The sequence below is a fragment of the Chamaea fasciata genome, unplaced genomic scaffold (assembly GCF_029207755.1).
Source record: "Chamaea fasciata isolate MVZ Bird 193981 ecotype frontalis unplaced genomic scaffold, bChaFas1.0.hap1 SCAF_7, whole genome shotgun sequence".
Lineage (NCBI taxonomy): Eukaryota > Metazoa > Chordata > Aves > Passeriformes > Sylviidae > Chamaea > Chamaea fasciata.
Genome location: NW_027094092.1, coordinates 10,589,278 through 10,604,348, shown reverse-complemented (window position 1 = coordinate 10,604,348; position 15,071 = coordinate 10,589,278). Strand labels below are relative to the sequence as shown.

General features: G+C 38.6%; 1 protein-coding gene across 2 annotated transcripts; it reads right to left on the bottom strand.

Moving 5' to 3' along the window:
• Positions 1-2,888: 2,888 nt before the first annotated feature.
• Positions 2,889-15,025, bottom strand: LYVE1 (lymphatic vessel endothelial hyaluronan receptor 1). 2 transcript variants are annotated; one of them, XM_066187525.1, is made up of 7 exons: positions 14,819-15,025; positions 11,950-12,084; positions 8,442-8,601; positions 8,196-8,335; positions 5,612-5,914; positions 4,775-4,853; positions 2,889-4,036 (listed from the first exon to the last, which is right to left on the bottom strand). In XM_066187525.1, exons 2-7 carry the CDS (start codon positions 12,029-12,031, stop codon positions 3,850-3,852), a joined length of 951 nt encoding a protein of 316 aa, XP_066043622.1. In that variant the 5' UTR covers positions 12,032-12,084; positions 14,819-15,025; the 3' UTR covers positions 2,889-3,849. The 2 variants fall into 2 exon arrangements, with proteins under 2 accessions (XP_066043622.1, XP_066043621.1); XM_066187524.1 differs by lacking the exon at positions 14,819-15,025 and having other exon boundaries at positions 11,950-12,616.
• Positions 15,026-15,071: the final 46 nt, after the last annotated feature.

Sequence of the window (15,071 nt, the reverse complement as noted above, 5' to 3'; positions counted from 1 at the left end):
CCTCGTCCTTCCCTCCGCCCTGGTCCCCGCTGGAAGGCCGCTGCACCCAGGGCAGCCGGCGGTGGCGTTGTCGCTGAGCGGAGCGGGCCCCGCCAGAGCATCCATAGAATCACAGAGTCAATTAGGTTGGAAAAAACCTCTGAGATCATCGCGTCCAACCTAAAACCGAACACCACCGTGTCAATTAGGCCAAGGCACTGACACATCCAGTCGTTCGTTGAACACCCCCAGGGACGGTGACTCCACCACTTCCCTGGGCAGCCCATTTCGATGTCTGATCAACATTTCTGCGAAGAAATTCCTGCGATTGTCTAACCTGATCCTCCCCTGGCACGGCCTATGTCCTCTTATCCTCTTGCTGCTTTCCTGGGAGAAGAGACCGACCCTCTCCTGGTGACAGCCTCCTTTCAGGCGATTGTAGAGAGAGATAAGGTCATCCCTGAGCCTCCTTTTCCTCAGGCTAAACAACCCCAGCTCCTTCATCGCTGTGCTCCCGACCCTTCTCCATCTCCACTACCCTTCTCTGGACTTGCTCCAGCACCTCAGTGTCCTTTCTAAGGAGCCCAGAACTGGGCACAGCACTCGAGGTGTGGGCTCACCAGAGCCCAGTAAAAGGGGACAATCACTGCCGTGCTCCTGCTGGCCACACTATTATCCATTCTAACACACAGCAGAAGTGCTGTATAGAGTTGGTTTATTTAAAAAACACTCTGTAATAGCTGGACTGACAAAAACGGGATCACTTTTCACCTTGCTGCACCCTCAGCAGACACACACTCAGTGCTGCACTGCCCGGGGTTCACAGTGCCTTCACTCTTAACCATGAGCTCTATTAAATAGTGATTTAAATGATGCTTAATGGAGTCTGAATGCCTGGCTCGGTGGGATCATCCGAGGCCACAGCTGCTGGTGCAAATCCCGGTCTGCAGGGAGGATGTGGGTGGTGGATGTGACTGGCAAAGGTCAATGCTCACTGACCTTCTCACAAAAAAACCCAATACCCATAAAGGACAACAAGCCATTGAGAAACAGACATCCTAGAACATCCTCTGGGTCATCCACATCCTGATGCTGCAATATTTAATTCTAGTCCTTTTTTTTTTTCTCCTTAATTTAAAGAGGAGAAAAGGAGTAGTACTTCCCCTTCCTGCCTGCTTCTGTTCACACATGGACACACGTACTTCCCACGACAAAGGCATTCCTATATTCCAGGCAGGGATTGGGCTGGACTGGAAAACTTGCTGTATTTCCTGCAGGCCAAGCACCCCTTTTACCTAAGGTCAGCTAACATCTGTAGCCTCAGTGTGGGAATCTGAGTGGTGTTACTGTCAAGTGACAAGTACAGACTGTGCTCTCCTGCTCGGTGGGATGAGTTATTTGTCCAAGGTGCTTGAGCAGCTCTGGCACATCAAGGAGGTTCAGAGCCGTTGAGGAGGTCTCGTTAAAAAAAAAGCACAACACTTGAGAAAAATCAGAAACATAATGAATTTCTCTTAAGTTTCTGCTGCCTCTAGCTAAGGGTTTGGTGTTTGACACTCTTGGTCTAGATACTTAAATAAATGTTTCCTGCTTGTGTTGTAGCAGTGCATCCCTTACAATTCCGTTAAACAATGAGCAGGAATATTCTGTACTTTCCAGTTCCAATGTGACTGAGTAGTGCTCACTACATAGAGAAAATATCAAATACAGACAATATCAAATGCAGTCATTGATTAGTACTTAGAGCTGCCTTTTTTTCATGCAGAGCAGCGCAACAGCTCCTTTAGCCCTTGTGGTGTTGGCAGAAATTGTGTAGTGGAATGAAGGGGCAGATCAAACAATGTGCATTGGTCAGGTGTCAGTGGGAAGGTCAGGATGAAAGCTGAGTTTTTAAGGTACATTAAAAATAAGACACTTAGAGGTTAAGGCACTAATCTTATTAAAACAGGATAGAAGTTTTTTAGCAAGTAAACAATTCAGGGGAAAAAACCCCGCCCTTATTTAGCTCTAAAACAGAAGCGACATTATAATTATCTCTTGGCTTTAGGGAAAAGAATAGAGAAACATGTAATTTCTAATCTCTAAAACATGGAAATGAGAGTCGGAAGGGAGATTTAAAAAATTTCCCAAACTACCTGGAGTACACTACATTTGCCTGTGTCCTTAGGCCCATTTGCTGCTCTGGTACCTTCATGACTGGTGGCTGTTCCTGATGGTCTTACTTGTGCAGTCTGCTCCTCACCGAGCACTTCCATTCAGGATACGACGTGTTACTGTGATGTGTTGCAAGGAGTGGAGTTATTTAGCTGGCTGGGAAAGCTGTGTCTAGAACTGCCCTATGTTGCATTTTTTTCTGCTAAAATTCTGTTGCTGGATATCTGAAATGAGTAGGTTTTAGAGCTGTACTAAATCACTTGGAGCCCTAAAATATTTTTGAACTATCAAAAAAACTCTCCAAAAACCAAAAACAACCCCCCCAAAAAAAAACCCCACAAAAACCCCACAACAACAACAAAAAACCCAAACAAACCAACCACCCAAACAAACAACAACAACAAACCAAACCAAACAAAAAACCAAAAACAAAACAATCCCCCCACCCCCCCCCCAAAAAAAAAAAAAAAAACATGAAAAAAAACCAGAAAAGAGCAAACCAGGAAATCTCTAAGTATGATGTTAGAAATACACTATAAATCATTACTAGTGGAATGTATAAACACTGGGCATTTTAAAATTTATATGAATGGAAAATATCAAAGTTCATAACCCAGTATACTACACTGTTGAAAACATAATATACGTGAGCAGTTCTATTGCTATTTTAAAAATTATTATTATTATTATCTAAGACTATGTTTTTCAAGTGGCCTGATGAAGGAAAAATTCCTTTGGCATAACAACCTCCTTCACACATAAAGATTTCTAAATTCTTTATTCAGGAAAATATTTGATAAACTGCTAGTATTATTTTATAAAACTAATTACTTTTGTAACATTAAGGTTATATGAATTCTTTTTACCATGAGACAGGTTTCATGAAAATAAATTGTCCAGACAAACATATCCACCATAGTTTATTTTTCAGGGAGTACTGTAGAACATCCCATATCACCTGAGACCTTTATTATGAAAGCCACACTTAAATACACATAAGAGATCTCCAGTGTAAGTCTTGTTCAAGGGCTTTTTTTGTCCCCCTCTGTCAAATATCTGATGTGGAAGAATGATAATGGTTTCAATAAATAAAACAGTAAATTATGATACAGTGAAGGTATCAAAGTAAGCTATTGCTGTAAATATATATGTATTTATATATAAACATCAGCATCTTTGTACCCTTCTTTGGGTATTGGAATGACAGTGGGGTAATCCTTTGAGTTTTTACTCCCTTGTAAACAGAACTGTTTCTCCTGTTTGTAAACAGACATTTTTAAAAGCAGCATGCAACCAGTGAATAGAAATAAGCTAATCTACGTGAGAAAGAACTACAGTGTCAGTGTTTTATTTTAGGCATTAGGCTAGCAGACATCCTCCTGTAAGATATCCAAACCTTTTTTGTTACATATTGATCAGAATTCCATGCAAATAGTTAATGCAGTGCATGTTGTTAATAGCATATTCCTAATTGCTTCTTTATTAAAGATGAAAAATGAGCTGTAATATGCATTTGTAGAATTTATTTCAAGTAAATAAGATACCGTGTTCTTCTGCAAGAATATTTGTTGCCAAAGACGTAATTATTAAAAAACAAGGTTTCGTATGTTAAAGATAGAGAAAATATGAGTATTTACAATCGCTTATGTTTAAAAGTACTGCTAAGTTCTGTGTGCTTCATTTTGTACTTCCATCAAGAAGTGTACATTCTTTCCTTTAAACTTCTGCTTCTAAACATTTTACTGTGGCCTCAGGCTTAGTTTTACACTCTTCTACCTTGTTTCCATTATTCTGTGCTTCCTTCTCAGGTGTTTGGTCATTTGATTTTGTCTCTTTGAGAGCAGTAGTTACAACTGTTTCTTTTTGCTGATTCTTGTTTAAAAATGGTAAGGTTTTCTTGTACCTTTAAAAAGCAAAAAAAAAAAAGTAAAGCAGAAATACTGATATAGTTTGGTAGTATCACTCTAACAGCTAGAATTAAATTACCATACTCAAGCCTCTCAGAGGATAATGGCAAGCTAGATGATTTCTAGTGTGCTTCAGTGTGCTTTCTAAAGAAGTATTTTGGTACTTTTTAAAAAACAGACAGTGTATATTCAGGATTTGTGGTACACAATGATAAAACTGTCTAGGCTAGGGTGTGAGAAGTGCACACTTTTTAGTAGCATTAATGATGCACCGTATTGAAGGTCTAAGTTTGACAAATGAGTTCAACAATTTTTTTTTCTGAGAAAAATCATAGTGCAATAATGAAAACTTTCACCTTGAGTGTGACATAGAGGAAAAAAGGATAATACTGCATAAAGAGGTTTATGTATGAGCAGGTGCACATTTCAGTGTTGCTATTTTGACACACTTGGAAATATCTCACACTAGGCATGATGGTTGACCAATTAAAAATAGGCAATATTTTTTGTGTGTTTCCTTTTTCTAAAGTAGGGAGTGGCAACAGCAACAACAAACTTATCTGCATAAAAACAGAGTTTAAGATTTTTTAATTTGTGCAACAGTATTATGTCATCATCATTACTTCTCTCCTCTTTAGTATATATTTTAAATATTCAGTGATTGCACTCTAGGAGTTAATTTGGTCCAAGAGAGAAAAAAAAAAAAAGAAAAAGAAAAAAAAAAAGCAACTTACTTTTTGACATAACAGACTCCTAGAACAACTGAAATAATGAAGAAGATGATTGCCAGTACAAGAAGTGCAGTGGGGATACCTGGAAATAAGAGTGATATAAGCACAAAGATTTTATTTATGTACTTAAAGCTGAGGTTCTGAAGGCTTAAGAGCAAAAATCTAGATTCTTCAAAACCAGCCTAGTGTAAGAGTACATACACATGAACTAAAGAATAGAGTATTAGGAAGATCACAAGGTGAGTTACTCCTGCTCATTTCTTTCAGGATAGACTAAGACTGGTATTTAGGCCATCCCTGACAGATATTTGTCTAATCTGCTCATTGGAGGATTTTTATGAACTGCTCAGAGGAAACATTATTGTGATTAACTATCCTTACAGTTAGCATGCTTTTCCTCATATTTAGCCTGTTTCTCCACTGCTGTGTATTAGGATTGCTTACTCACACCTCATATCTCAAGAACAATTCTCCTTAAAACTTTCTTGGCTTATTTTGGTTTTAAGAGCCTGGTGAGTTTTCCATTACACTGAGACTGTTTGCGAAGATTTTTTCAGAAATTTATTTACCCCAAATCACATTTACTAGAATGAACTTATACCATTTCATTTAAAAATTTAGCATAAAGTATAAAATCATATCTTAGTTCTTCTTAAAAGCTATTTTAAAATCCTCTGCCCTATAAGCTTTGTTCTGCAAAATCATAACACTCCTATTCTGCCTCTGGGGTCAGCTATATCAAAATGGACGGTGGAGGAGCAAACAAAAATAGCAGTGTTGACTACTAACTTCTACATAATTATCTCTTTTCATTAAATAACTACCACATAAGGCCTTTACCTCCAAAAACAACAGCATCATTCTTAAAGGCCAGGTGGGGGATGTGCTTGGGGGAGTCAGTGGGTGAGTGCTCCTCTGGCACTGGTGTGGTGGGCCCCTCTGTTGGTAAGATCGTTTCAGTCACGCATATGACACGAAATCTCTTTTTCAGGAGTTGTTCTGACTCAGTCACAGTCACAGTGGGCACTGCAGTGATGTTCTCACTCACATCAGAGGCTGAATATGCAGTGAAGTCCCTTGATGCAGTTGATGAAGGAGATGTGGTTGTAGTTGGGTCTGGTTGACATGAATTAATCTGGACATCTGCAGCAGGGAAAAGAAATACAGTTGTGTTGGATGCCAGTTTTGTACTCACTGCACAAACATTTCTTGAAATTGTTCCTCAGTCTTTCCCTTCTGGAATTTTTTTTTTCCCTCACAAAAGCTTTACCCAAACCAGGCATTGCTATTTTAAATATGTAGTTACAACCTAGATTATACAGCTTTTATCATTACTCACGTAGTTACACACTCCTTTGAGCAAGTGTGGTACTCATTTTATGATCCTATAACAATGACTATATTTCTCATGAGAACTAGAGTCATACTGCACATAAAACCCAATAGTATAACCTCCCACAGAGCAGGAAGCTTAATGGCAGATTCAATATTCAAAAATATTTCAATTATATTATATATATGTTCAAAATATATGCATGTTCTGTTGCTGCTTGGAAAATTAATTTGATTTCCTGTAAAAAAAATGTAGCCCATAAAAGTTTCAAATAAATCAGACAATAGTGTGAGATAACAAAGAGATTTGATTCTAAGTGGGGAAGAGAGGATAGGAAGTAAAAAACTTCTAGTTTGAAGAAAAATAAGTAATTTCCAGAAATTAAGTCATTTAATAGAAGTGGATGTTGTCTGTAAAAAAATGTATGTGCAAGTGAAGTTTTATATGGAATTGGAAGAGGTGAGTTCTGAATCAGGCTCCTGCGAAAATGTGAAAATTCAGCTTTACTAGTGTTGTGTAAAGCTATAAACATTTCACTAAAGTAACAATCAGGTTACAATATAAATTACAGGGAAACGATGTATGTGCTGTTTCCAAGTGAATCCTCACGGGAAGCCTGATGACGCAGTCACCTTTACAGAATAAAATGCCAAAGGGCAGGGCCTTGACACTTTTTCCACTATGGTTTTTATGAGCTTTTGGCAAGTTTTCTGGCACAATAAAACGGACAAAGCAAGCTTCTGACAAATATTTTGGAATGAAATGGAAAGAAATGCCCACAACGGGTAACAGTTTGGAAATTAAGATAAAAGACTACAGAATCATCCCAATGTGAAATAAACATGAAATGGTTTTCTAACCATTGAGCAAGCTTAACTTTCTTCACATACTCCAACAGTATATATGCATTTATTTTCTTTTAATTAAAGCAAAAACAAAACAAATAATTTGGAGTTAGTTGCTGCCTCTTTAGCATTACCCAATCTACCCAACACTTTTGATGCAGAATAACACACATTTCATACAGTGAAACACCATGTTGCATAGACCTTCTCTCTCCAGTTTTATCCTCAGTCTCAGATTCTTTGGAACCTCCAAAGTTCACAGTCAGCAGGCAGGCTCTCAGGTCATTACATCTTTGCATGGGCATATCCTGCCTCTCCATCTTTCTCCTGCTTTCCAATCCTTGTACACACAGTGTTACAGAAAACTTCTTTACATTTTTACTTTTAAAATATTTTTTACATATTCTCTTATTCTTGTTATCTAAAACTCATTGGCAAAGCCTAGGAACTGATTTTAAATAGTGAAATGATCTTTTATTTGGTCTAATTATTGGGATATTTGTTTTGTAATAACCATAGATATGGGACACAGGTAGGAAAACAACATCTCTAGTTACATATTCTTAGGTAATACCACAGAAGCCATTAAGAAACAATGTTGATCAATTGTGCTGAGATCTAACTTATATCTAGGCCCAAGTTCTGCTGTTGTATCTTCAATCTGTAAATAGCCAGTGAGGGGAAGGGCAGGTCTTTTCACACGTAGGATGATGCAAATTTAAAAGAGCTGTTAAATTTCACTGATTAGGAATCTAATTAGTTTTATGATGTCTTGGCAGTTCTGGCTTATAATTTAATTTTGCTTAATAGATAGACTTCCTTTTATTAAAAAAAAAAAAAAATCCAATTTTCCTGAAGTACCCCACTCTTGACCTTTTTGCAAGAACAGACACATCACACACAGACACCTTGGGTAAAGATTCAATCACTCTCTTTTAAATTAATATGCCCAAAAAACCAAAACATATTAAGAGCACTGTGTCAACATTATGGAATGGTAAAAGCAACTCTTCCTCAAGAGCTTTCATGGCAGCACCAAATTATTAATTGGGATTAACTGAATTCACCTTTTGCATTTCTTGGAAGCTTCAGAGCTAAGAACAGCTTGACAATGTTTAAGACGGGGGAAGAGGTCAACAAATTATAGGAAATTACTCACTTTTATGACTTTTTTCATGCAGATTAAAAAAAACCCAACTAATATAAGCTGAAACACACAGAAAATGTAGTTGTCATGCTTACATACCTGAGGAATTGAAGCAGTAGAGATGAAATTTTTTTTCCTTGCCAGCATTCCATTGCACTATTCCAGTTTTTCCCTGACCACATTTCTGGTTGGATGTTATCCGAGGAATAACAGCAGATCCCTCTTTCACCCATCCAAAGCTACAATAAAAAGCATCAGAGCTTTTAGTATGAGATTTATCACTAGCCTCAGCTGTGTGTGAAGGCGCTCACTAAAGGTAGTGGGTCACTAACTGATGGCACATACTTGCATGTTTCAAAGCCATGTTTCAGAGCCTCTTCAACTTGTGCTTTACTTGCCAGCTGTAGATTCAATTGATTACATCCATTACTTGCTTCAGAGAAATTCGCTTTCTGATCAAGATAAATTCCTATACCCTTGATCCTGCAAGGTGAATTAATGGAACCTGTAATTAAGCCATAAAATAGTCAAGGTTAGTTTTTGAATATTAACGTTTATTCCTCATAAAGAATTTAAGATCAACTGAATTGAACATTTTTTAAAGTTTCCAGCTTGAGGATAGCAGAAAACTAATTTCTAGCATAAAAGACATATTTTAAAAATAGAACACGTTTTTTAACACAATAGTCTGGCATTTCAAAAGGTTTGATTGTCATTAGACTAAATGCATATACAGCCTTTATCCTCTCCTTTTTTTTAAAAGAAATTAAAGCTAGCTGTTGCACCAAGGCATTGATTCTGTTATTACACCCTTCTTATCAAGATGGTAAAGTATGTAACAGCAAAGGAATTATACATAATTTTTCATGGAATTAATATACCAATAAGAAAATGACTGTATCCTTTCTGACGTTCTTTATTCCTCCTAAACTCTTTTTTCTTTTTTTTTTTTTTTTTTTTTCCTAGCTTGGCATAATGCTTGCATCCCCTAGCCACTGTCAAGTGTTCCATTTACTGTGTTTGGCAGGGAGCAGGAAACGAGGAGAAAGGCCAGGTGAATTTAACATTTTACCAGGCAGTTCATTCAACTTTTTAAATAGCCACCGCTGGCACACTCTTTATGACACCTGCACCAGCAAGTGCATAGCTCAGGTTACACTTGCTCTTCTTTCTCATCTATGTTAAGGGCATGGGACAGAATTCAGGATTTAGCAGCCATAAGGAGAAAGGACATTACTATTTTGCCTCCATATTTTACTGGGCGCATTTACTGGAAAAAAGGATTCTTTTGGAGTTACATACAGTAACTGCCCTGTCAAATGAAACATTTCAGCATGTCATTGCAGACATGTCAGATAACCACCAGGCACAGGTGTTACTTCTTTGCTCAATATGTTTGTCAGACTGTATTCATTAGTGTACACACCTAGTGCTTCAGCACATTCTGTGCTTCAGAATACAGACAGTCCTTAAACTCTCAAGGCAGGATGAAGTGATGCCTCCAAATCCACCCCATGACTTCTTAACAAGACAAGTTAAACTGAATTTTGTGAATGAAAAGATAGAACTGGCAGCCAAGCCACTCTTGTAATGAGAAGGGGACAACAGGTGACTAAGCTTGTGTGGAGTGCTAAGAAACCAGACAGGCTCTTGCTCCCACCGGATGTGGTGGGGCTGGAAATGGCTTTTGGAAAATGATGCATCTCTGCTGTGCTTACATTTGGTTTAAATACTTGGAAGAGCGATCCTTGAATCAGGTGGCTTTATCTCAGCAGAGAGGGAAAGTCATTGAACCCTTGAGCAGTGCCCAGAGACAAACTGTGGCTGCATCCAGCCCTGGCCTGAACATAAGTCAAGCCCAAACACATTGCAGGGGGATGCAGAGAAGTCCTGTTGCTCAATGAAGGTGTGTGTGCTGTTATCAAGGACTTCAAATCTACCTTATTTCGTCTATTATTTCTCTATCTTTCCGTATTTGAGCCAATATGACTTTTAAAAAACATAATGTTGAGAAAGGAAGCTTCTCAATGACCAACTTTACAAATTTCAAATAAAGCTGAGCAGCTGACTGAAAGGAATTTAATTAAATCTTAGAAAATTACCCAGGTCCATGTGAACTGCCACACTCATTAGTCATTCAGTTACAGGACAAATATTTTCATCTGTGTGTTGCACGATAGATACACAACATAATATAGAAATTCAGTGCCAGAAACTTAAGCTGCAAATTATAAGAAAAGTGACTCTAGGATATGGATCGAAGTTGTGTCTTAAAATTTGCTAGGCCTTTTAAAAGAAAACAGTGATGGTAAATGACACATTTTGTAAAAGTCATGAATTTCACACTGTGAGGAAGGAATCAATAAAGAGAATACTAGCCTCTTCAAGTATCTTCATTGCTTCTTAAATTACCTCTAAACTCTGTTCTAAAGATGACTGAGTTTGTACACTAATCCTTTAGGAGGATCATTATCCTTTTTGGTACACAGGTTGCACATAGCTGTACTTTAAGCTCTGCTCTATTTAGGTAGCCTAGTACTGGCACATTCTGCTCAGCATTTTGGTCTTGGGTTAAAAATCTGGTTCAGTGAAATAAGTGGGAAGACCTATACAGAAGAATCTCACAATAGGACAAAGTTGCCATAGAACAGGAAGAAAATTGTTCCATTTTTGTAAACTGTGGATGTTGGCCTTGTTGTGTAAAAAAAATTTCCCTTTTTGTTTTTTTAGGGGGGAAGCTGTTGTTTTTCTCTTTGCCTTGAGTTCCTTTTGGCTGCTGGTGTCAAGGAGCAGCAAGCATGAGGCTGTTCCACAAGGAGAGGGGCCAGGAGCAGAGGGTGATAGGCAGGGCTGTGCCCTCACCAACCAGGGCGCCACAGTGGGGACACTGTCAGGTTTCACTGCCAGCCCCAGAGAGCAAGACAAGGAGTCAGACATCCAGAAAGTCCATTTGGGAACAGCAGGAGATGGTTCTACACATGCCTGAAGTCTGTCCTGGAGACAAGGTTACCTACAGCTTAAATCCAGAGTCCCTATATGAAGCCCAGTCAGCAAATCACTACCGGAGGGGACAGGACATGCCACAAATCACCTCCAAGACACAGCTGGAGATCAGCCCTGAGCTTAATTGGAGCCATGATGGTGCATGATAAGGTGTCCCAAGGAAGGGTACTTTCTCAAGCTCTCCTTTTTCCCAGTGGAAATTGTACAGTGTTGGTTTTGCTGGAGGACACTTCTGTTAAAAGGTACTCCAATCCTTTGGAATTTCAACAGGACTTGAGCATCTAATTCACTCAGTCCAGAAGTCTTTCAGTAGGTGAGAATATCAATTATCTGCAATAAATATAAATGTTCTTTAACATAAATAGAACAAGCATTAACTCCTTGAAAAACAGTGAAGCATCTGGAGGCTTCAGGTGTGCACTGAGCATCTGCAGATATCCCAGCAGCTACTGCAGTTAGGGTGGATTCTGTTAAGCTGATAATGGAATTTGAAAGAGAACTGGTCTCCTGTTCTGCTCTCTGAGGATTGTACACAACTGATTATTCTGGTATTTAAAATAATACAAAATAAAGTTACATTTCAATAGGTCTGAGCTTAATCCTAAATGCAATACCAGATCTTTAAAATAAGCAGTTCTGTGGCATTTAGATAAAAAGGCTTCAGCATTTTCAGCAATTGAATTAGACCAACAATGAAAGTTTCCCTATATGCCAGGTTTTGTTGCACTGTATTCTCAAAGCCCCGTGGTTTCCTCTGCCAGAAACGCATTTACACATGGTCCTTCCCCACATTTTTGTTTGTAAATCCAGCTACTTTTTCCAAGACTTTAAAAAGTGGAAATTTACATACCTGTTACAAAGTAATTTTGAGCCAGGAATGTCATAATCCAGATGAAAGACACTGCTGAGGTAACTCCAAGATAATTTGCCATTGCCACCAGCTTGGAAAACTCAGAAAAGTAGGAAATTCAAGGTAGATTGCCTCCTGTGCTAAGGAAAGTTAGGACATTGGATGCTGTCAGATGATGAGATGACTTCTGGAAAGAAACTTCAGCTGTCACTGCACTGTTCATAGAAAGAATGTGAGAGTCAATGCGTTGACTGTCCCACTCCAGGGCGAGGTCACGGACCGGAAATCCCTAATCACCCTTTCCACTCGCTTTCATGTAGGGGTTGCTGAAAAATTTTACTACTGCTGATTCAGATAGCACGGCTGAGGAAGGGAGATAAGGCTGTTAGACTGCTAAGTCAGTAAACACTTAGAAAGAGGTTTTGATTTTGCTATTTTTTCCTGTTTTACTGATGAACAGATCATTATTCATGTTGCCTATTCATCTGATAAATAAAACAAATCTTCTATTGTGTCACAATATGCCACACAAGATTTTTCTTTTTTATTGGAACTGCAAGGGCATCCATTCCCCACTCTCCTATTTACTTGTTTTTTTTCTTTAGAGTTCCAATGCAAAAGTAGTTCCCATAACACAGAGGTAATATGAAACTTATTTTTAAAAAAATTTGGAGATACACTACTGTAAATGGGATTTCTTGTGAGACCATAGGTACAAAGGTGGCAGCCAGTGTCATCATTGCTGCCTCTTGTGACATTCCAACAAACAGTAATTCCCATGGATTGATTCAAAACACAGATGATGCTTACAGCTATAACTTAGAAAACCTTCAGGAAGTTGTACCAAAGTTTGATTTTTTTTTTCCCAGAGGTTCCAATAAACACAGAGCAGGAATGGAGTTCAAGGGATGGGCTAATTCCTTTAGTATCAGTCATGTCTGCTGTATCTACGTTATTCCTGACAGATGTTTGTCTAATCTGTTCTCAAAGACTTCCAGTGGCAGATTCCTAACATTTCCTCTAATGTTCTTGTTCAGTGCATCACTGTTCTTTACAGTTCAAAGGTTTTCCCTACACTAAGTTAACTTAGCCATTCCCTGGTATAAACCAATCACTTCTTTTCCTGCTGACAATGAACATGGAAGGTAGTTTACTCCCTTATGTTTTGCAACTGTTTTATGTTTTTAAAGAGTTATGCCTCTGCTCACAGTTTTCTTTCAGCTAAGAAAACCCTGCTGCCTCACACTCTGGCTCCATGTGATGCCTTGCCCATGCCAAGACTAATTAATAAATTGCTTTACCTGCTTTACAGTTCAGAATGGTGTCAGTCTTTTTATTTTTGCAACAGTATGATTTTCTTACATCATGTTAAATTTGTGATTCAGCAAACTTTTAGATGTCCAGTGTCTCCAGGCTGTTTTCAGAGTCCTATAAACTCAAGTGTAACAGTGTAAAGCTACCTCTTTAAACCGTGGTTTGCATTTAGAAAGTCCCCAGTTAATATATGAAAGAGCATTAACTTTTTTTAATGGGGTACAGGCACATCTCTTGCAGCAACATGCAACAGGGTTATTAAGTGGTGCTCTGTAACAAAGACAGGCACCTAGAGGGCCTGAAGGGAATGCTGGGGGTCAGTGAAATCATGTCTCCATTAGCAAGGATGAAAAGAAAATTGGGTTGTGTTTGGGCTGTGGTTTGGAACTGAATTTGGTAAAACTCAATGAGATCTTTAGACAAAGTTCTAGATCCAATTTCTGTTCCCTCCCTTATTGTGCTGTACTTACCTGCCTCTACAAATGGCAATGTCAGATACTGTAATCAGACTTAGTTAGCTCTCGCTTGAAGAAGGCTGCAAGAGGATTCACTCACACTTACAAGGTAGAAGCAGAAACTAATTATTAGTTATTCTGTAGCTCTCATGGACTATAGATTGTGGCTGTAAAAAACTGAGAACATGAAATGAAGTATTACCATTGAAAATTCTTACCTTGAACTGCTGAGTGTTTCCTACCACGAAAACTAATAAATAGCTGGGTTTCTGACATTTTAAAATTGCATGTTAATTGTTCTGCCAGGTTTTAACATTTTGTGCCTACTATCCTCACCATGGCAAAGTTCATTTAGTCAAACTCTTGATCTAGGATTTTTAGCTGTAAAAATGAGATAAACACCTTCGCAACACCAAACAAAAATATGAGCTCCTTCACAAGATCTTACAGATTAGGAGAGGCAGAAAAGAATTTTAGAATGATGAAGCAAGGCTGAAAAAACTTTGTTTTTTGTCCGTTTCTTCCCTTTTTGTAGTTCAGCTATTTCAAAACTGCATGGAAGATCGCTTATCTGGACTGTAACAGTACGAAAGGTCTTTAACTTTTTGGTGTGTCTTCTTCATAATCAGTGTGGTAAAAAAAAAAAAAAAAAGCAGACCTATACTGAATGATTAATTAGTCTTTGACCTAAATACTTATTGCAACCTATATGAAAAAATCCCAGCCTTCTATGTCAGCATGTTTTAAAATGCTGATGAGGGCTGCTAAACAGAAAACTTTTGATAAGGCAGAACACATGTAACTGTTCTCTACAATAATTTCAAAAGGAACCTTGAAACCTGAACAACAGTAGATGAAACAAACAAACAAATAAAAAAGCTAATATAGAAAATAGAAATATCAGGGTCTTTCCATGGAAATAGTAATTCCTTTCCAGGTTGTTGATGTCCCAGAGTTTGTCCCCTGGCAGAGACCATCAGAGATTCAGAACTTGAGGACAAACTCCTACCCACTGGTCAGGCAAGTCTGCTCCCCACAAGACCCAGGCTTCCCAGACCTCCCAAGTCCACAAGGACATGAAGCAAATAAAGACTCCTGACCTTTTGCCCAGAATCCTTGTGTTACAGATTTTTCCCTTGTGGCTTCCCATGTTCGGCCTCCTCCGCGACACGTGGCCTCCTTCAGAAGCAGAAGTTCAACTCTTTCCAGGACATTTCAGCTTCTTCTCTCAGCTGGTTTCTAGGGCACGGCAGGGATGACCCTGCTTCCAAACACTTTCTCCATTGACATAGGAGTTTGCTCTCCTCTTCTGTCCCATTTTCCTGAAGAACTGGAAGACTAAGAGCAAGATCC

Coding starts and splice junctions, on each gene's coding strand:
- LYVE1 (XM_066187525.1), bottom strand. CDS start 12,031: ATGGCAAATTATCTTGGAGTTACCTCAGCAGTGTCTTTCATCTGGATT. Junction 8,602..11,949: donor TCAAAATTACTTTGTAACAG/GTATGTAAATTT, acceptor GCTTAATTACAG/GTTCCATTAATTCACCTTGC. Junction 8,336..8,441: donor CATGGCTTTGAAACATGCAA/GTATGTGCCATC, acceptor TTTTTATTGTAG/CTTTGGATGGGTGAAAGAGG.